General features: G+C 40.0%; 1 protein-coding gene across 24 annotated transcripts in view; it reads left to right on the top strand.

Annotated features, from left to right (window-relative positions):
• The window catches only part of PDE4D (phosphodiesterase 4D), a 1,724,553-nt gene extending 1,706,283 nt beyond the window's left edge, over nt 1-18,270 (top strand). For 23 of the 24 annotated variants that reach the window (XM_077117214.1, XM_077117215.1, XM_077117218.1 and 20 more), the window contains 4 exons: nt 11,059-11,213; nt 12,075-12,197; nt 12,644-12,826; nt 13,381-18,270. In XM_077117214.1, the coding sequence (XP_076973329.1) occupies nt 11,059-11,213; nt 12,075-12,197; nt 12,644-12,826; nt 13,381-13,791 (872 nt within the window). In that variant the 3' untranslated portion in view covers nt 13,792-18,270. Of the gene's footprint in view, nt 1-1,247; nt 11,025-11,058; nt 11,214-12,074; nt 12,198-12,643; nt 12,827-13,380 lie in introns of those variants that run through there. The other variant, XM_077117235.1, reaches the window with a different exon arrangement.
• The last annotated feature ends 2,561 nt before the right edge of the window (nt 18,271-20,831 follow it).

The raw sequence follows: 20,831 nt of genomic DNA, 5'->3' as shown, positions 1-20,831 counted from the left end.
TGGGGTAGGGGTGGAAGGGGATGCTTTTCCTATTGTTTTATGGACCCAGATGCTAGTAGGAGGGAGAGGGGGAAGGCTAGGAGTGGAAAAGTACTGAATGAGAGTGGAGGAAAGTGCCTTCACGAGCCCCTGACGAGAAGATGAGGAGGTATCAGCAGTAGCACCTGGGCAAGGCCTCGGCTAAGGCCCCCTTGACACGGAGGCCTCTGAATGGAGGTCCTGAGCCAGGAATGCAGGTGTGTATGAGTGCATGGCTGGCTGGGCTGGAACTCTCTCCACACTGTGCCCCAGTCTGGTGTGGGGAGGGTAGGGTTCCCCCTTGAGGTCTGCCAGGTAAGGCCATTGCAGTTGCCTGGGAGAGCACACATAGGATCTCTGCCTGGAGTCAGACCTCGGTGTGTCTTCCCTGCCTCCTAATGTAAGCAATAGCGTACATTCCTTTAGAATGAAGAGGAGATTAACAGAACAAATTCAAACAAGTGAAAATAAGTTCGGTGTCATCCAAGTATTCTGACGCTTTTAAAATGAGAACAGCCATATTCTGCTTTCTTGTGGCCTCTCCAAGGACCTATGGCTTAGCTGGCTGTTGGAGGACTCTGTTGAGCATCTGGGTACCCCTGAGGGCTGTGATTTAAGCCTTGGCTATTTGGATAACAATGTCCTCCAAAGTCTGAGAGATACTAAGTTAGTTAATGGAATCATGGGGAAATATTATAAATACAAGGACAGTGGGCAAGTGCTGTCTGTTTAAGGTCATTCTGCTGATGACCTGCTTAGAGTAGAAGTTTAACCTGCTTCTGGAAGGTTTTTGTTATTCAGTGATTTTAGGATCTCCTCTCTGTGAAATCTTGGCAACACAGGGAAGTTGACAGTTCCCAAAATGACTTCAGAGTGCTCATTTTCTTTTTTTGAGGGTGGGATGTGAGGAGGCTATGTTATTCCTGAGAGAATGAATCAACATCATTACTTGGGCATGTGAAAATACTCCAGGTTGATCAGAAGTACTGCCTTAGTCCACTTTAGACTTGGGAATCAGGCAAAAGCATTTTTTTCATGAAACAGAAGAGGCTGAGCAGCCAGTGAAACAGATAAGTCCAGCTTGATAGAAAATAGTCCTTCTAATAACTTGAAAAATCATCAGAAGTAGCTTTATGAAATACTCTGTCATCATTTTGTGATTACTTTTAGTTTGCAGGAAACCCTTGTTTTGTTAATAAACATTAGTTTATGTCTTCTCTTGCTTTCAGGGATCGAGTTGAGCTTCACTGACTCAGATTAGCACACTTTCAGCTCTTGCCATGTAGCTAAAGCTGCCAACCTGTCCAGAGCCAAAGGTCAAATCTATGTTAATTTTAATAAAGGAATTAAAGAATTTGTTTTTATTTGCCAGAGCTGCTGTAACAAATGCCACAAACCAGTTAGCTTAAACAGCAAGAATTTATGGCTTATAGTTTGAAAGCGAGAAGGCCAAAATAAAAGTGTCAGCCTTCTCCGTCATCTGTAGTATTCTAGTATGTCTTCCTGACACTTGACGTCTGCCTTTCCTGTCATCTCCTCTGGCTCGTACTCTTTCATGTCTGAATTTCTTTTAATTATAAGAATTCTAGTCACAATGGAGTAAGGCCCACCCTGGTTCAAGTTGGTGTCATTCAAACACGGTCTTGGAAGATCTATTTACAAATTAGACTACTCCCTCAGAACTGGGGATTGGGATTTGAAGATCCCTCTTTAGGTTTCCTGACTGCTAAAAGAAGAACCATATAGCATTGCCTTAATAGGAACTTATTGGCTCATAGTTTCTGAAGCTAGAAGTCTTGCTTCTCCCTGCGTCTTACGGTCAGTATCTTCTGGCTGGCCTGCAAATTTTGAGCTTTCTTGGCTTTTCCACCGCATGGTAAAGCACATGGCAGCATCTTCTCCTTTCTCTTCTGGGGTCTGTTGATTTCTGGCTCCTTGGGTCTTTCTCTCTGTGGCCTTCTCCAGTAATAGGAGTAAAACCCATCCTGATTCAGCTGTCCACATCTTACCTAAAAATAACCTCGTCAAAATGTCCTATTGTGAACTCACACCCACAGTGAATGGCTTAGGTTTAAGAACATATTTTTCTGAGGCATATAATCCAATTTACCACAACCCTATTTACATATGAGTTTATACCCATAGTATGGGGGTTAGGACTTGAAGATGTCTCTGCGGGGAACATTAATCATATATATGAGAGATCACCTGTCTTATTTTAAAGCAGATGCAGAAACCCACAAGGCTAAGGGTGTCCACGATTGCATGATTTGCTCTGGGACAGGAGGTATGGTGCTCGCTTTGCACATTCTCAGTCCAGTCTTGCCTCTGCTTCATGGTTGGTGATAGTTTTTCATTGTTTCTCTTGGTTTAATTTTAGGTGCCAGATGACTTGACATTATTTGTACTTGTACCCATTTTAAGTATGCTGGAGAATCTTGAAAGCACAGAGATCATTTCCACTTGCTCTGTAGTTTTCTGTGTAAAGTCCTTTACCTCCTTGGTTAAATGTTTGATTCTTTCTAAATATTTGATATTTCTAAATATTTGATTCTTTCTTTGAGTTGCAATTAAAAATGGAATTTTTTTTTCTTGACCTCTCCCAACTGTTCATTCCTGGTGTATAGAAACCCTACTGATTTTGCATGTTGATCTGTTACCCCACCACTTTGCTGGATTCATTTATTAGCGGTAGGAGCTTTGTTGTGGATTTTTTCAGGATTTTCTGTATAGAGGATCATGTCATCTGCAAATGTAAAGTTTTACTTCTTCCTTTTGAGTTTGGATGCCTTTCTTTTTCTTGCCTAACTGCTCTGGCAAGAACTTGCTATACAGTGGTGAGTAGCAGAGGTGACGGTGGGCATCCTTGTCTTGTTCCTGATCATAGAGGGAACGCTTCAGTCTTTCACCACTTAGTGATGTTGACTGTGGGCTTTTCGTATATGCCATTTATCATGTTGAGGAAGTTCCCTTCTATTCCTAGTTTTCTAAGTGTTTTTTTATCAAGAAGGGATGCTGGGTTTGATCCAATGCCTTTTCTATGTCAGTTGGGAGATCATGTGGGATTTTTTCTTTTATTCTGTGGTGTATTAATTGATTTTCTTATGTTGAATTACTCTTGCATAACTGATAAATTCCACTGGGTCATGGTGTGTAATTCTTTCAATGTGCTGTTGAACTCAGTTTGCTAGTATTTTGTTGAGGTTGCTGCATCTATATTCTAAGAGATATCGGTCTATAATTTTATTTGCTTGTGGTATCTTTATCTAGGTTTGGTATGAGGGCAGTGTTGCTTTGTAGAATGGGTTTCAATTGTATTTCTTTCTTTTCAATTATTTGCAAGAGTTTGAGCAGGATTGGTGTTAAGAATTCCCCTGTTTAGCCATCTGGCCAAGGACTTTTCTTTGTTGTGAGGTTTTAATTACTGATTCAGTCCTTTTACTTGGTATTGTTTTGTTGAGATCATCTACTACTTCTTGAATCAGTGTAGGTAGTTTGTGTGTTTCTAGGAATGTGTCCATTTCATCTAGGTTTTCTGTTAATGTACTTTAGTGGATTCGGTAGTAATAAGGTCCCCCTTTTCGTTTCTGATTTGTTATTTGCATCCTCTCTCTATTCTTTGTCAGTCTATGTAAAGGTTTGTTGATTGTGTTGATCTTGTCAAAGAACGGACTTTGTTTTATTGATTCTATTGTTTTTTAATCCTGTTTCACTTTCTCCACTCCAATCTTTCTTTCCTTCCACATACTTTGGGTTTAGCTTGCTCTACGTTTTCTAGGTCATCCAGTTTTGAGGTTAGGTCTCTGGATTGAAATCTTTCTTCTTTTTTAATGTTAAGTAATTTAGAGCTATAAATTTCCCTCTCAGCACTGCCTTGTCCGCATCCTATAGTTTCCATTCACCTGAAGATATATCCTAATTTCCCTTGTGATTTCCTATTTAACCCATTGGTTATTGAAGGGTACATTGTTTAATTTTGACATATCTGTGAATTTTCCATTTCTTCCTCTGTGTCTTAATATATAGTCTATCCTAAAGAATAATCCATGTGCAATCATAAAGAATGTGTATTTTGTCAGATGACGTGTTCTATATACATATGTTTATTAGGTCTAGTTGGTTTAAGCTATCGTTCAAGTCTTCTGTTTCCTTATTGATCTTCTGTCTAGATGTTCTGTCCATTATTGAAAGTGGTGTCTGAACCATCCGTTTCTCAAACTGGTCTATGCCTGTTACATTATCTTGTTGAGTTGACTCTTTATCAGTATGTAATGACCCTCTTTGTCCCTCATAACCGTTCGTCATTTCAGGTCTGTTTTATCTGATATTAGTATAGCTACCTCAGCTCTCTTTGGATTACCACTTGCTTGGTATATTTTTTCCCATCCCTTTACTTTCAACTTACTTGTATTTTTGAATTTAAGGTGTCATGGTGTTTTATCCATTCTGCCAGTCTCTCCTTTTTGACAGGAGAGTTTAATCAATTTGCATTTAAAGTCACTACTGCTAATGCAGAACTTTCTATTGCCAATTTCTATTTAGTCTTTGTTAGTCTTCCATCTCTTTTGTTGCTCAGTACTTCCATATTTATTTGATGCGTCCCTTATCTTTTCCATCTGGATATATGTTTCATTTATTTTCCTTATGGTTCCCATGGGGTTAAATTTTAACATTCTAAACTTGTAATATTTATATTTGATTTACTACTGACTTGAATTCAGTAGGTTACACACATACACACTGTTTTCATCCCCCTATTCTCCACCAGTGTTTGTACGTATTACAGATTCTATCTTCATACATTGTATATCCAAAACTATAGCTTTGCCATTACTTTTTATGCTTTTACATTTTAGAAGCTGTAGTTCTAAACAAGTGGCATTACATATGAAAAACTACAAGGCTGTTGGCTGGGCATTTACAGTTACCCAAATGGGTACCTTTACTAGAGGTCTTTATTTCCATATACTGCTTTGAACCACTGTCTTGTGTCCTTTCCTTTCAATCTGAAAAACTCTTTAGCTTTGCTTATAGGGCAGATCTGATGGTGATGAACTGAATCAGCTATTGTTTATCTGAGAATGTCTTCATCTCTCCTTCATTTTTTGAAAGAAAGTCTTGCCAGATAAAAGACTCTTGGTTGGCAGTTAAGAATTTCAACCCTCTGACATCTTGCCTCCATGGTTTCTGAAGAGATACCAGCCCTCAATCTAGGTGAGAGTCACTTGTACATAACACATTGCTTTTCTCTTGTGGTTTTCTGAACTCTCTCCTTGTCCTTAGCTTTCCATGTTGTGTATATTGGTACAAGTTGATGGTACCAGAGTTCTCTTGGGCTATTGGTGCTTTTTATAATTCCTTTTTCTCTCTGCTCCTCAGCCTGACCCATTTCAATTGTCTTGTATTCAAGTTCCCCGATTCTTTCTTCTGCCAGCTCCAATCTGCTGTTGAAACTGGCCTGGGAAGTTTACATTTGTGGTCTTCAACTCCAGTAGTTCTATGTGGTTCCTTTTTACCATTTCTGTCTCTTTACTAAGTTCGTCATTGTGTTAATCCATTGTTTTCCTGACATCCTTTGGTTCTCTATTTTCCTTCATCTCCTGGAGCACATGGAAGATCATTTTTATAGTCTTTTTCTGACATGTTCACCATCCGGGTTTTATCAGCATTTTCCAGATTTTTCTCCTCTTCTTGAAATCTTTTGTTGCACATTGTACATTTTAACATTTAAAAATGTTAACTCTGGGATTTATTCCAAGAGGTCCTTTTCTTGAGCTTGTAACCAGCTGGTGATACAATAGCATTGTATCAGGAAGGTCTGCCCAAGGCAGAGAGTTCAGGGTTCTCCTTGTTTCTGGGCCTGTGTCTTGCTCTGGGCTTGCTTGTGACTTAGAGTCCCCCATGTATAGGAGTTTGAATGCCTCATCAGCTTCCCAGGTACAGATATTTTCCCTCTCCTGGGTGCTCCCTTGCCAGACTTAAAGCAGGGCTGTCCACCTAAGACGCTTCTCACACTTACGTTGTTGTCTCAAGCTGCCTTTGCACACATGCCAAAGAAAAATTTCCCAAGTCAGTCTTCCCTCACTTGCGCACTGGCTGGCTCCACACTGCCCTGTAGAGAGAATGACAGAGGGAGCCAGGAGCTTCCTCCACAGCTCCCAGATACTGTGCTTCCTTGACCTGCCCAGCAAACGCATCCCTTCAGCTGTCCCCCACAGCTCCGAGGAAGTGCACTGCCATCAACTCTCCTCCACTGCCTCTGTCCAGTGTGGGATGGAACGCCGGCCACCCGCAGAGCCAGGACCCTGGCAATCTGAAGTCGCTAGTCAAAAGCCCTAATCAGCACTCAGCCTCCGCCCACCCCAGATCTTGGGAAAGTGAGTTTTATGTCCCTTTCTGGCCCCAGCAGATGGTCTACTATGAGAATGGGGAATAGGCATTGGTACCCACTGCCCAGAGAGAGCAATTTATTGGTACTTACTCTAACGTGCTGACCTCTTCCTTCACTCTTCTCTGGATGCTGTACAGTACTCTGCTAGACTCCAGAGTTTGAAAATAACTGATTCAGATGGCCCAAGCCTGTTTAAGAGTTGTTTTGGGTGGAGGGGCTGAGGACTGGAGCATCCTCTTCTGCCACCTTGCCTCTATACTTGGGACACACAGCTTTAATCCTTTTTCTAGGGCAACTTGTTATTAATTTAAAGCTGCTACTTTCCTTCCAGGTCCCAAGAAATGATTTACTTAGAAGGCCTTTTGATGATGTTTGTTCATTTCTATTGTAACTTAGAGACACAAACTTATAGTCTGCTGTCATTTTCTAGCTCTAGGACAAGCCTCCCAAAACTGAGAAGGGTGGGACAACATAACTCGGTATTGTGATACACGTGCTTTCAGCGTCAGCCTCCATCTTAATTGCTTGAGCAGCATGTTTTGGTACTGATAGTTCTGCCACATGGACATTCTTGCCATCAAATGAGGGCCCAGTTTTCTTTTGCTCCCTGTGTGTTTTAAAGAAGCCGTTTCCCTGCCAATAAGCCTTTTTTCTTCTCTCTCTGAGCTCTTAGGATGTAGGTTTCAAAAATCAGTCTATCCAACAGCAATTTGTGGAGGAAGTTCTGGGACCATCTGTTGAGGGTCACCCACATTTCAGATGTCAGATTAACGACTTTACTTGAGTCTCACAGCAGTTGGTGGAGATTGCCCTCATTTTATAGATAAATCCAGAAGAGGAGAGGTTCACTGGAATTTCAAAGCCACATCTGTCTGAAACCCAAACTCATGATTATTTTACCTCAAAATTGATGGTAATAAACATGCATTTAATCGATTCCTAAAGGTAGGCTTTCTAAAGCAGATAAACAGAAGTATAAATGGGATTTACCTGTGTTACAAAGTGGTAAATGTGGGATTTGACCTCATGTTTGCCTTACTATATATTTTAGTCAAGCTTTCATAAAAAGCAATATGTTCATTGTAAGATAAAAATAGAACAGTGTCAAAAATTAAGAAAAAGGTAAAAACTCACCTGAAATTCTCTCAAAGAAAACAGCTGTGACATTTTGGTAAACATCATTTCAGACTTTTCTCTAAGCACACTGATATAAGCAGACAGTTTTAAAGGCATAAAAAATTACACTTTAGGCGTTTTCCTATGGCCTTTTCATCTACTCAGTTGTCTGTTTTGAACATTGTTCCCCATGAACAAATAATTGAATTGAGTTGTCCCCTGTTAATGGATAGGTAAGTGTCCTTTTTTTTTTCTGCTTACATTGCTTTGAACTTGTATGATCTTATTTAGTGTTAAATTCCTTTTTAATTATATATGTATATATTGATTTTATACACACACACACATATATGTATATATTCTGGCCCTTCAGAAAACTTATAGCCATTTCTATTTTCACTGACAGAATAGAAATTCATGTTTTCCCCACATCTCTTGCCAACTCTGTAATGAAGTTTTAAAAAAATCTTTCTAAACCATAGTACAATCAACAAATTGTCCGCACCGTGTGAAGTGCTGCAATGGTATTAAAGCAGGCGAAAACTGGTCTTTGCCTTCCTGGGGCTTACATCTAAAGGGAGACACGTTTAAATACAGATGTATAATATGTTCTTGGTTACATGGTAGCATCTCCCAATGCCATAAGATTTTAGAAGAGAGGGGCACATAAGTAAGGCGGGCTTCCTGACTTTGTTATTATCATAGACTGAGCTTAAATTAATTAATGCGCAGTTCTTATTACATTTTTACCACATATTAATGGGACTGTAGGTAATAAAATGATAGTTTTAGGTTTATAAGGTATTTACCAACCCTTGATAAAATAGCAAATGCTTTCATAGTTATTAGTGCCAGGCAAGGAATGGATTGTGGTTAGCATTTTCCAGTTCACTTTTAGTGGTCTCTGCTCACTATTATTATATCTCTATTTTTAATAGATCTGAATTATAGGCAGTATAAAACCAGGGGTCTGGGAACGGCCTGGATTCAAAGGCTGACCTGGGCATTTCCTAGCTACGTGACCTTAGCAGAGTTACTTACATTCTCTAAGGTGTATTTTCTTCATTTGTAACATGGTGACAATAGAACTTTCCTAAGCGAGCTGTTGTGGGAATTTAATTAGATAGGCCACATAAACAACTTAGCACAGTGCCTGTCATCTAAATCCTTTAAGTGCTGTGCCTATTACATTCCTTCTTGTGTCTTGAAACTTAGGAAGAATTGAAGGCCAAAAAGAAATCAGACAACTAAGGATTTAAAATCAGTACTTTAAATTTTATATAGTCTTAAGTCTTTAACAGTGGAGTTGGGAAGGCTTTGTGAGGAATTATTAAGACTTATTCAAAGAGGAGATAAATAAGATAGAATCTGATAGATGCCAAATGAGTGGTGCAAAGTAGCATAGGAGTTTACAGGAGAAAGTGAGCAGTCCTGTCTGTGGTACTCAAGAAGGGCTTCAAGGAAGAGGTGATGACTTTTATACTGGTCCTTGAAGATGAGGGGGTTTCAACAAATATGTTATATGAGCTAGCCTCTCTACCCCTCTATGCTCTACCTTAAAGCAAAGTATTAAGGCAGTTTTCCAATTGTTCTTGAACCTTCAAGCAATCTCCCTAAAAGTATTGAATTAGCATTGTTAGAGACAAAATACTCAGGAACTACAGAATTTTACCTCTCCCTTTAGATTTGACCACATGCCTCGAATCTTAAAGAGTAAAAATTTAAATGAGATTCCATTTTCTTAAATGCTAAAACTTATTCATTTAAAAAATCAATCATCACCATCACCTTCCTTTAATGTCCTCAGAGTTGCAGAGGCTGAGGAGGCCCACCAGTCTAAACTGCACCAATGCTGAAAAAGATCCTTTTGTAGCTTTTCTGACCAATTTGGATTCTTCTCAAATGTTTGACATCTTATGAAAACATAGGTTCACTCAGAAACTTGAAGACAAATGTTTAGAGCAGCATAAAAGCCAAAAGGTAGAAACATCAAAATGTTCATCAACAGACAAATGGGTAAACAAACTATTCAGCCACGAAAAAAGAAACGAAGTGTTGATACTTGCAACAATGTGAGTCAACCTTAAAAACTTGATATTAAATAAAAGAAGCCAGTCACAAAAGACCACATCGTATATGACTCCATTCACATCAAAGTCCAGAAGAGGGAAATCTACATACATTATTTCTCCAGCTAGAAAATTTTATGCCCTCCTTCCAGTACATGTTTATTTAATACAGTCCTACTATAGGAAATAGTATATGTTCAGACCTGGTATCATTTTAAATTTTGATTTCTGTACGCTTAACCATCCATAGATATGTAACAATTCATAGTTAGAGAGTCTTTTAGATGAGTTAAAAAGTAACACTTGACCAGATAACTGCCTTTTCAAAAATAAGCACTATTGCTTTTCCCAAAAATAGACAGTACTGCCACGCACACCCACTCCCTGGCATTCTGGACATCTGTTCCTTTAGCTTGGGAGCAGACATTCAGGTGTACCTGGTTGCTACTTCCATGTGCCTATACAGTCATAGGGTTTCATAGATGAAATACGTCTTGAACCTCTCCTCTCCTTCCCAGCTCCTCTAAAATAGAGTATTGGCTATTTCTTTCTTAGAAAATATATATTTCAAAATATATTTTGTATGCATTCATTAGAAAAAGAACAAATACATGTGCTTTTAGTCTTTACGATGACTTAAGCAAAGATGGAGTAAAACACCAGCCAATTTTTTTTAGAAAACTACTGTATAGATCTGAGTCATATATTTACAGGACCTATGGAAGAGGCAGGATCTTTTGCTGCAGGTTTCACAGGTCCAGGACAGTGAGGGGAGAGTGGCATGGTTCTGCACCATAGGGTTATGAAGGCAGCTAAACCCAAGTCCCCGTGTGAAGCCGCGCAGGCGGGAAAGGGGGTCCCTGCATGCAGTGACTGCCTGTATACTTGGAGAAGGAAGTAGAAAAAAGGAATAAGGTTTAGCCTTTCAAAGCAATACTGTGGAAGTAAATAAGAGCAACCTGAAAAAATAATACTGTTATTTGTTTTTCCAAGCCACTCTTGTCCCTTGCTGAGTACAAACAGTCCTTAAATCACATGATTTTTATATGAGATGTAGGTTAGGTAGTTCACAGTTATCAAGAATACAATATCTTGTGCTCTAGATATGTTGCAGAGGTTAAGAATAATATATTCGGCTGGGCTTACTGAGCTACATAGATTGGTACTGGGAAGGAGGTTAGAGGACACCTGGTCCAACTCTTCTTTCACTTTAGGAGAGAGGAAGCCGAGTCCCACAGAGTGAAATACTTGCCACTTATGAGTGTTAGAACTTACTCCCAAGTTGCCAGTGCTCTTTCCACTGCTATGTTAGCCAGTATATCCTCTCCTGTATGTTGTCCTGTAATGGTGAAGGCAGCAGGATGTTTAGCAGTAATTACATCCTAAACCCAGAGTACCTCAGAATTTGGAAAATAAGATAGAGTGCACAGCTTTGCTGATCTCTGCCTCTTTTGTTTCTCTCAGACTCTGAACTTGCCTTGATGTACAATGATTCTTCGGTCTTGGAAAACCATCATTTGGCTGTAGGATTTAAGTTGCTTCAGGAAGAAAACTGTGACATTTTCCAGAATCTGACCAAAAAGCAGAGACAATCATTAAGGAAAATGGTCATTGACATCGTAAGTAGCTGATGAAAGCAAAAAAGAGAACTGTGATGCAAATTGTTAAAAACAAAAAAAAAAAAGAAAGAAAGAAAGAACGGTGAGATGAGCATCAGGTAGAGGGAATTGAGTTTCATGATCTGGTGTTGTCCTTCTGTGCTCAAGGAAGCTGTCACTGCTACTGCCAGTGATGTTTCTAGCCTGGGTTTCTCTTTCAGCATTTAGATAGTTAGGAATAACCACGACTTGCCCTCATCATTCAGGATTTATTCTCTAAATGCCTCTGGTCTGGTGGCAGGCCTAGAAAGATGACTAATAAAGGCAGAGGCCACCATTCATACCTTGAATGGGTTTTCTTTCACCTCTTTCCATCAGTCGATGGTGACAGTGCATCTGTGTTACTCAGAATGGCTATGAGACACAAGAAAACCTCTGGTCATCAAAAACTTGTCCTGTTAAGCTTTGTAAATACAAATATAAAGGTCGTCTTGGGTGAGCAGAAAATGAACCCAAATATTCTGTTTCCAAATACTCTGCGATCAATCTGGAATCAGTCCATCACAGACCAGTAACCAAATTCTAATCCAATGATTGGCAAAAACTTTGAAACACGTGCTGCTATCTCATCCATGGCGATGTCAACACCTTTTTCACCATGAAAGTGGTTATCAGTGCCTAATTTTTTATGTATTGTACACATTCGTCCAGGCTTTCAGGAAAGTTGACATCAAAGGGGTAAGACTCTGCCCAGGAAGAAATAATCAGATGACCTACTTTTCCATTTCTTAGAAGATTCCGAATGTTTTGTTTCATGCGCAAATTCTGACTTTTTTCTTTTGGACTTTTTAACTTAATAAAATGTTCTTTGTCTTTTATAAGGTACTTGCAACAGATATGTCAAAACACATGAATCTACTGGCTGATTTGAAAACTATGGTTGAAACTAAGAAAGTGACAAGTTCTGGGGTTCTTCTTCTTGATAACTATTCTGACAGGATTCAGGTAAGGCATTTTTTGGGTCTCGCTTTTCATCGCTTGTTTCTCCTTTCTCTCATGCTTTTAGTAATTATAGGCATGATTTTAAATCCATATTCTTATTCTTGCAAATTACCGAGGTGAAATCCTATTGGTGGTTTTTTTCCATTTGCATACATTAAAAAAGTAAAAACAACTAACATCCCATAAGACCTACCACTTAAGAGCAGGTCTGAATTTAACAAACCAACCACACATATAAAGTTTCTCTTATGCTCTAGATGCAGTAGAAGTGGCATAATTTGGGACTATTAATACAAGTGTGAACCATACAGAGACACATGGTTGAGCTGTTTGGAATGAATCTTACACTACATGTATTTTTAAGTGTCATAGTCATCTGATGTGAACTTCTAGTAAAAAAAAAAAAAAAAGAGCAGGTGCTAAATAGAGAATGTATTCGTCTATCTTAGGTCCTTCAAAACATGGTGCATTGTGCAGATCTGAGCAACCCAACAAAGCCCCTCCAGCTGTACCGCCAGTGGACTGACCGGATAATGGAGGAGTTCTTCCGCCAAGGGGACAGAGAGAGGGAGCGTGGCATGGAGATCAGTCCCATGTGTGACAAGCACAACGCATCGGTGGAAAAATCACAGGTACCGCCTTAAGCACGAAGCTCTCAGAGATAATACAACGAGGAGCTTGACGTTTGCTTACTTCACATAGACGTCAAACAGTATTGTATTGTTTGTTGTTTTTTATTTTATTTTACCAAGCTGTTTCACACTGTTTGGCCAAAGAAGCGTTATATCCTTATGACGTCTTAATTTATTCACTTGCTATATAAACTTTTGTAAATTTCATATCACAGATTTATACTAAAATAAATAACACTTATGGCATTATTTCATTTATCTGGAGTCACCCAGAAGTCATCTATCCTAGAATAAAATCCAGGCCTCGTGCAATACCCTGTAAACAACTGGAAATTATTTTACGTTATAAAACATCCTCTTGAACTAAAGGTTCCAGAAGCTAATTTTAGCAATACTTTTCACTTAGTCCGTTGTCTAAAGCAGTGACTATTTTACCAGATGAGGCTGGCAGTCTTCGGTTGATTGTTATATTAGCGGGCCACGATCTAGTTAAGTTTTTCCATCATTTCTGAGTCCCATCTCTCATTTAAATAAAAAAAATTGTTCTTTCCTAGGTGGGCTTCATAGACTACATCGTTCACCCTCTCTGGGAGACGTGGGCGGACCTCGTCCATCCCGACGCCCAGGACATTTTGGACGCTTTGGAGGACAATCGCGAGTGGTACCAGAGCACAATCCCGCAGAGCCCCTCGCCTGCGCCCGACGACCAGGACGACGGCCGGCAGGGGCAAACCGAGAAATTCCAGTTTGAACTGACGTTGGAGGAAGACGGCGAGTCCGACACCGAGAAGGACAGTGGAAGTCAAGTAGAAGAAGACACTAGCTGCAGCGACTCCAAGACTCTCTGTACTCAAGACTCGGAGTCCACGGAAATTCCCCTGGATGAGCAGGTGGGAGAGGAAGCGGTGGGGGAGGAAAACCAGCCTGAAGCCTGCGTCCTCGAGGACCGCTCTCCCGACACGTAACAGCTCAAAGACCGCCATCCCTCCTGTTTTTTTTTTTAATTTTTTTTTTTTTTTTTTTTTTAAGTAGAAAAGTTGTTTCCAAAGTGCATGTCCCATGGCACGGCCATGGTCAGACGCCTCACGGTCATCTGCCAGAAGGCTGTTGAACAAAACGAAACTGACCTTGACTACTCAGCCTGGCGCTCAGGAATCCCGGAACCAGTTTTCTCACCTCCACGTCATCTGAGCAACAGGGGGCATCTTCAGGAACAGCATTTTAGCAAGATGTCAGCTTGGTGGAGCTGACAAAGCAGATAAAAATCAGCTACAAAATGTCTTCAAGGGAGCGTGGCTCATCAGGCAGCCCGAGTTGATAGGATTTGGGGGTTCTTTTCATTTAATTTTTTTGTGACATCTTCAGAAGAAGGCATTACACAGAGAGTGAACTAATGGATGAAACCATAAACAGGCATCAGGAACAGGGGACAGTGTAAGTCTGTTACCAGGAGGAAGATGAGCCGCAGAAATTGCATAATTTTCTAATTTCAAGTCTTCCTGATACATGACTGAATAGTGCGGTTCAGTGAGCTGCGCCAACCTCTGTATTTTGTATGATATGTAAAACAGATTTTTTTGTAGAGCTTACTTTTATTATTAAATGTACTGAGGTATTATATTTAAACTGTTCAGAACTTCATCTGCCACTGGTTTTTTGTTTTTTTTTTTCCTAAAGAGTAACTTGCAAGTTTTCAGTATGAATCTGTGCTACACTGGATAAATCTTAATTTACGAATTTTACTTGCACCTTAGAGTTCATAGCAGTTAACTGATTTGTAGTGATTCATCTTTTTATATACCAATGACTTCCACATTGTCAAACAAAAAAAAAACACAACTTTATGTTGCAGGAAACCCTCTTTTGTAGGTCATTTACCTTGCCTTTTTTTGTTTCCCTTTTATCCAGCTCAGCAGAGTTGCTGTCTCCATTAACATTTCTCTTCGCAGTGTGCAAAGTGACTATTTGTTCTGTAGTACTTCGATGTACGTTTAGTCTAAATGTGTCCTAAGCCTCATGGAAACACATATCCTCAGTTGGTGTTGTCTGAAGCAAGTGTGAGATATGTAAATACCCAGTGGCTTAAATGGTCAGTGTTTTTTAGATCTTTGCCTACTTAATGTCTTAGAACCTTTTGCTGTGTCAGTATACCCTCATTTCACAAGTGCATGTCTTTGTAATAACCCACACATTTCACACACATTTCTGTTCTTTTCACATCCACTTGTAGTAAGAGGAACTTCTTTCTCTTCGTACTGCTTTGTTATGTAGTCTGTGTTTGAACCTGTGTCCGTGTTCAGTAGATGGGGTCTTATCAAATATGTCACTACCATTCTGATTGATGGAAAAAAAAAAAAAAAACTCAGTAGTCATGTTCAACTTAGCATTCTTTTCTACCATGAGGTCATCTATAATGACTAGCCTGTACTTTTGATTTACGGAGAAAAGTTAACAGCTATCTAGGCAATTTTTATGGATAGTAACAGAATATATTAACAAACATCAATACAATTTAATTCTCTTCTGTTTCTGTGATGTTACCATGGGGTTAAGAACTACATAGAAATACCCTTGAGAAGCAGTTTTAAATGTAGTAACTTAACTCTTTCTTAATGGACATCCATGTACCCTGTAGGAATTGCTCTTATCAGTTATCATCAGTCTTGCAAGTAAGGGGAAAAAGCTGAGGAAAGAAGGTTGCTTTAGGTGAACTTCAGCACCAGGAGCTATATTGTCATTTTAGATATTAATTCCCAGTATTTACCTGCTGATAAAGTTCACATAATCTGGCATTTAGTTTGGACTTTAGTTTGCTTCCCTTTTCAACTCTTACTAAAATGTTTGCCTTATTGGAACCCAAATAATCATTGTTTGCATTGCTATTCAAGAACTGAGATAGACACTAAAGGCCAAATGGAAACACATAAAACAATTAAGAAAAATTGCAAGACTGAAAAACATTTATATATGGGATCACTCCAGGAAACTTCGGAGCTAGTAACTAAGCCATCAGCCAGGAAAAAGACCCAAGCTGAAGACAGTCCCCATTTCAATCCCCTGGTTCCATCAGATACTGAGAACCTTTGGTAGAAAAATAGTCTTTATAGTTCTGATCTTTTCTAGAGCAGAGTAGAAATCAACAAAGTTTTCAGATTCCCACCTTCTTCCACCTACACACGCCAAACGAGCAGACAGCAATCTTTCAAGTAAAGGATTACGTTGGGCCAAGTAGTTCCACGACAGCATTTGGGGAGTTGTTTCTGCTTTAGTTTTATTTTCCCCCTGATAGAGGTCTAGAAGGGACTTTCCTCATAAAGGAAAGGAAGAGTCTAGGTTTTATTTCTTTTTCCCAAGTTATCCTCCTCCCTAATTCATGGTATCCCACCTGTCACCCTCAGAGTGCCTAGAATTTTAATTATGAAAAAAATTTTTAAACAGCAATATGTCACAAGCAAATCCACATTTGAAAGGGTTTATTAACTGCACTAATAAAGAGGCCAGTTGTTTTCTTTTTCTCAGTTTCTTGTGAAGATACCCATAGATGGACAATCAAAATGTAGTAAAGACATAACATCTAAGAGGCAGGGACTAATACACCGTATAATCTGCTTTTCCCTCCTTTTTTCTCTATCTCGCTTGCCAAAGTGTGCTTCAGAATCATACGCTACTTTAAAAAGAAGATCCTTTTACAAAGTAGCTTTACATTTCCTAAAATGCCATGAGAAAATGCAATATTGGGGTACTGTATGGGGTAAAATATGTCCAAGTTTGCATAAAACCAGTACATTTCAGCTTGCAAGTTACTGAACACAATAGTGCTGTTTTAATTTTGTTTCCTTTAACATCAGTTAAAATTCACAAGAAAATAATGTAGATAGAACAAAAATTGCAGGCAAAACAAAAAAAAAAACACTTGAATGAAATTGATTTTACAGAAAGCTTTATGATCATTTTTGAATGCATTATTTATTTTTTGTGCCATGCATTTTTTTCTCACCAAATGACCTTACCTGTAATACAGTCTTGTTTGTCTGTTTACAACCATATATTTATTGTAATGTACATACTGTAATGTTAATTGTAAATTATCGGTTCTTATTAAAACATCATCCCACGATGGGATGGTGTGGATATCTTTGGAAACTCTTGGTGAGAGAATGAGTGGTGTGTATACATACTCCTTGTACATTTTTCTTTTCTCCTGTAATATAGTCTGGTCACCTTAGAGCTTGTTTATGGAAGATTTGAGAAAATATAAAATACATAAAGATATATAAATTAAAAAAAAAACAACACAACAAACTAGCTGCAGGTCTTTGGTCCCAGGGCTGTGCCTTAACTTTAACCAATATTTTCTTCTGTTCTGCTGCATTTGAAAGTAAGGTAATGGTGGGGCTAGGGCTGGGCATTTCACCACTGAGTTTCAGACTGATTGGATAACTAGCAGTGGCTGGATTTTACAAAACCAGAACCTTTGCAAGATTCTGAGACCCTTTGGAGATAAAAAGCTCTTAACTACTTCTTGCCAAGGGATAAAACTACCTATACCATGATTTTTTACCCCCTTCTATTGATTAGAAGTTACTTCAGGCAGTTACATTGATTGTTTTTGTTTTGCTTTGTTTTTGACAAACACTACTGGGCAAATACATTCTTACCCAGTGATTATAAAGTCTATTTGACTTTGAGTCCACATAGGAAAAGGAACTTGGTTAGAAACCAGAACCATAGATCACACATGTTGATTAGTCAGTTATCTCATCAGCTTCCTGTCATATTAAGAGAAAATACAATATGGCCTAGGTAGTTTTTTTAACCTTGGAATTTTTCTTCAATTAAGAACTAAATTTCCTTAAAGGTATGTCAATCCATCCATTTAAACACAAAGTTTTATATGATACCAACTCACATAGCATAAAGGATTCACCATTCTCTAGGGCTTGTTTCTGTAAAACATCTAACATATAGTTTTAGAATTTTTAAATTAAACCATGCATAATGGCGAGCTCCTGAAAGCTAAGAAAAATTATTTGTGGATAACATAGAAACCACCTCCTACTACTGCCCAGCCCTTGGAACACGTAACTTATAAATGAAAGGAGAGATTCTTTTTCTAGGAAAAATGAGCCTCCTATTATTTAATTAAAAAAATTTTTTTTTGACACAAACTGTAGATTTTAGCAGCCCTGGCCCAAAGGAATTTGATTACTTTTGTTTTAAACAGTATAAAAAGGACACTATAATTACAAAAGTCCTTACTGATTTTGTTTTTATTTCTTTGGATATGTTTTCAGAGTGGTAACGTGTGTGAGCATTACAAATGATGATTCTTTTAGTGGTGTCTTAGCCTCTCTTACAGCCCATGGGGATAGTACTGTACATCAATACCTTCATATGAAATTTTTATATGCAACAAAAATAAAAGCATGGGTTGATTCTGCCTATTTATGACTTTTCTTTTTACAAATAGCATTATTCATTTTATATTATAGTTTAATCCGCACAAGTTTCTAAGAGTATTGAACACTTATTATGAAATGAAAGATACTGAAATCATAGATTATTCATAACCAAATGAAAACCAAGTTACATTGATAAGTTTTGTTATAGAAGTTCCCAAAATTATTTAGAAGGCCAATAAATTAAGCATGGTATTTTCTAAACAACTTTGGGAAGAGGGCTTCCCTGTTGATTGGAGTATTATGGAATTTTCCAACAAGCACTCATTGGAAACCTGCTTTGCAGACTGCAAGGTGTTAAGGATTCAACAGCAAACAAGATACACAGACCTCTGCTTTTATAATCAGGAAGGGAGAAGGAAGTAGCCAAGCCCATTCTGTGAACACACTCCCCTCATGCGTGCCACCTTGCCTTGCAACTCCCCCCACACACCCCCGCACGTGAATCCTGTCACCTGCACCCCTACTGTGTTCCAAGTGCTCCTGCCCTGATCCAGCCCCCCACACCCCACATAACACCGCCCCGCACCCCCATCCGCACGTGGAAGCCTGCCTCTGGCCTGAGCAACATCCTATGCACAGTTGCCCCTCTACTCCTGAGACCCGGGCACCCATAGCCAATGCCTTGACCTCCACCTCCCCCCCTCCCTGCTGGCTGCACAGGCAGTACCTGCATATCCGAGCTGCCAGTGCCATACCTGCCCCCAGGCCATACAGTAGCTCAACAACCCGCCCACCGCCCCCACACTCTGTGCCCAGGTGCATCGACATCTGGTCCCCCCCCATATCCGCATGCACCTACTCCTGCTACCCCTACCCCACCTGCACTGTGGGCAAGTGCTGACCTGCACATCAGGCCTACACCTGCCCCCAGCCCAAGCAGGAAAAACCCCACCCCACTGCCCCTGAGCTCTACACAGGCACATACCAGGGCCCTGCCCCTTCCCCCCGCCCAAGAACCAGCAGATGCACGGCCACGTCCTCCCCTCCGGGTACCCATGCATCCGTGCACTGACCTCCTGACCCCTGCACCACACACGCGCACACCCTTGTCTCACCCCCCAACTGCATCCCCACAAAACACCCTGCTCCCACACCTGGCAGGCACTCACGTCCACATCTGTGCTGCATAGACCCTGTCCTGTACATTCATGTACCCCTGCCCTAACCGCCCCCCCCAACTGCACACCCCTACCAAGGCCCCAACCACCCAAGATCACCCGCCCCTGAACCACATCCCGCAACAACCGTGACCTATGCCCCACACCCCTACACACTTGCACAGGGAGGCCTGGATGCAGGTGTACAAGGACACTTCCGCACCCTGCCCTCCCTGTGCCATGCACCCCACACCCTCATACCCATGACCCCCACACTCCATGTGCCCGTCCACATCCTGCCTGCATACCAGCCCCTGTGAATCCACACAGCACCTCTATCCACCTCCTGCTGGATCCTAACTCTGTGACCCCCAAATTGTACACTGTGCTTCTGCACTCCAAGGCCTACCTGAGCTGCACCCCACCTCCACAGCCCATGCACACAGGCAGCAGCATCGAGTCCCCAACCTGTGCATCCACCTGCATCACAACCTGTCACCACACTGCTGTGCTCCTCCCCACATCCCACATCCTGACCCACACCACCCCACAAATGCAAAGCTTTAGACTATTGAAGGAAATCAACATTCAAAGTAACTCTATCAAAATGTTTACATGCCATGAAGACAAGAGAAGATCACTGAGCATATGAAGATGCAGACAGATACAGCCCCGTCTAACGACCAGATTAAGACACCAGAGGAGACACAGACTTTGGAACAACTAATCAAAGATGTTCATATAACTTTACTAAATAAAATCAGTGGGATGGCTTAGGACACAAAGGAGATCAAGAAGACACTAGAAGAGCCTAAAGAGGAATTTGAAAGAATAAATTAAAAAATAGCAGCAACCACAGAGATTAAAGATGCTGTAGACCAAGTCAAAAAATATACTAGAGAAACACAGCAGGAAATTGGATGAGACAGAAGAAAAAATAAGTGAATTGGAGGACAGGACAAGTGATTTCAAACACACAAAATAGCAAATGGCAAAAAAGTTGGAAAATTTTTAATTGGATCACAATGAAATGATGGACAAAACAAAGCACACAAATATAAGAATCACTGGTGTCCCAGAAGGAGAAGAGAAAAGGGCTAGGAAGATTAGTGGAGGATACAATGGGAGAAAACTTCCATTCACCCCCTACAAAGGACATAAATGTACAAGTCAGAGAAGCTCAATGAACTTCAAATAAAATAAATCCAACTAGGCCTTCCCCAAGAAAAATAATAATCAGTCTGTCAAATGTTGAAGAGAAGCAGAAAATTCTTAAAGCAGCAAGAGAAAAACAATCTACTACATACAAGGGATATCATATAAGACTGAGTTCTGACCACTCAACTGGCACATGGAGGCAAGAAGGCAGTGGTATGATATATTTAAGCTCATGAAAGAGAAAGACTTCCAGCCTAGAATTCTGTTCCCAGCCAAATTGTCCTTTAA

This window comes from Tamandua tetradactyla, chromosome 9, assembly GCF_023851605.1.
Source record: "Tamandua tetradactyla isolate mTamTet1 chromosome 9, mTamTet1.pri, whole genome shotgun sequence".
Classification (NCBI taxonomy): Eukaryota; Metazoa; Chordata; class Mammalia; order Pilosa; family Myrmecophagidae; genus Tamandua; species Tamandua tetradactyla.
The sequence above is the reverse complement of the archived record's forward strand: the minus strand, read 5'-3'. Positions and strand labels throughout refer to the sequence as shown.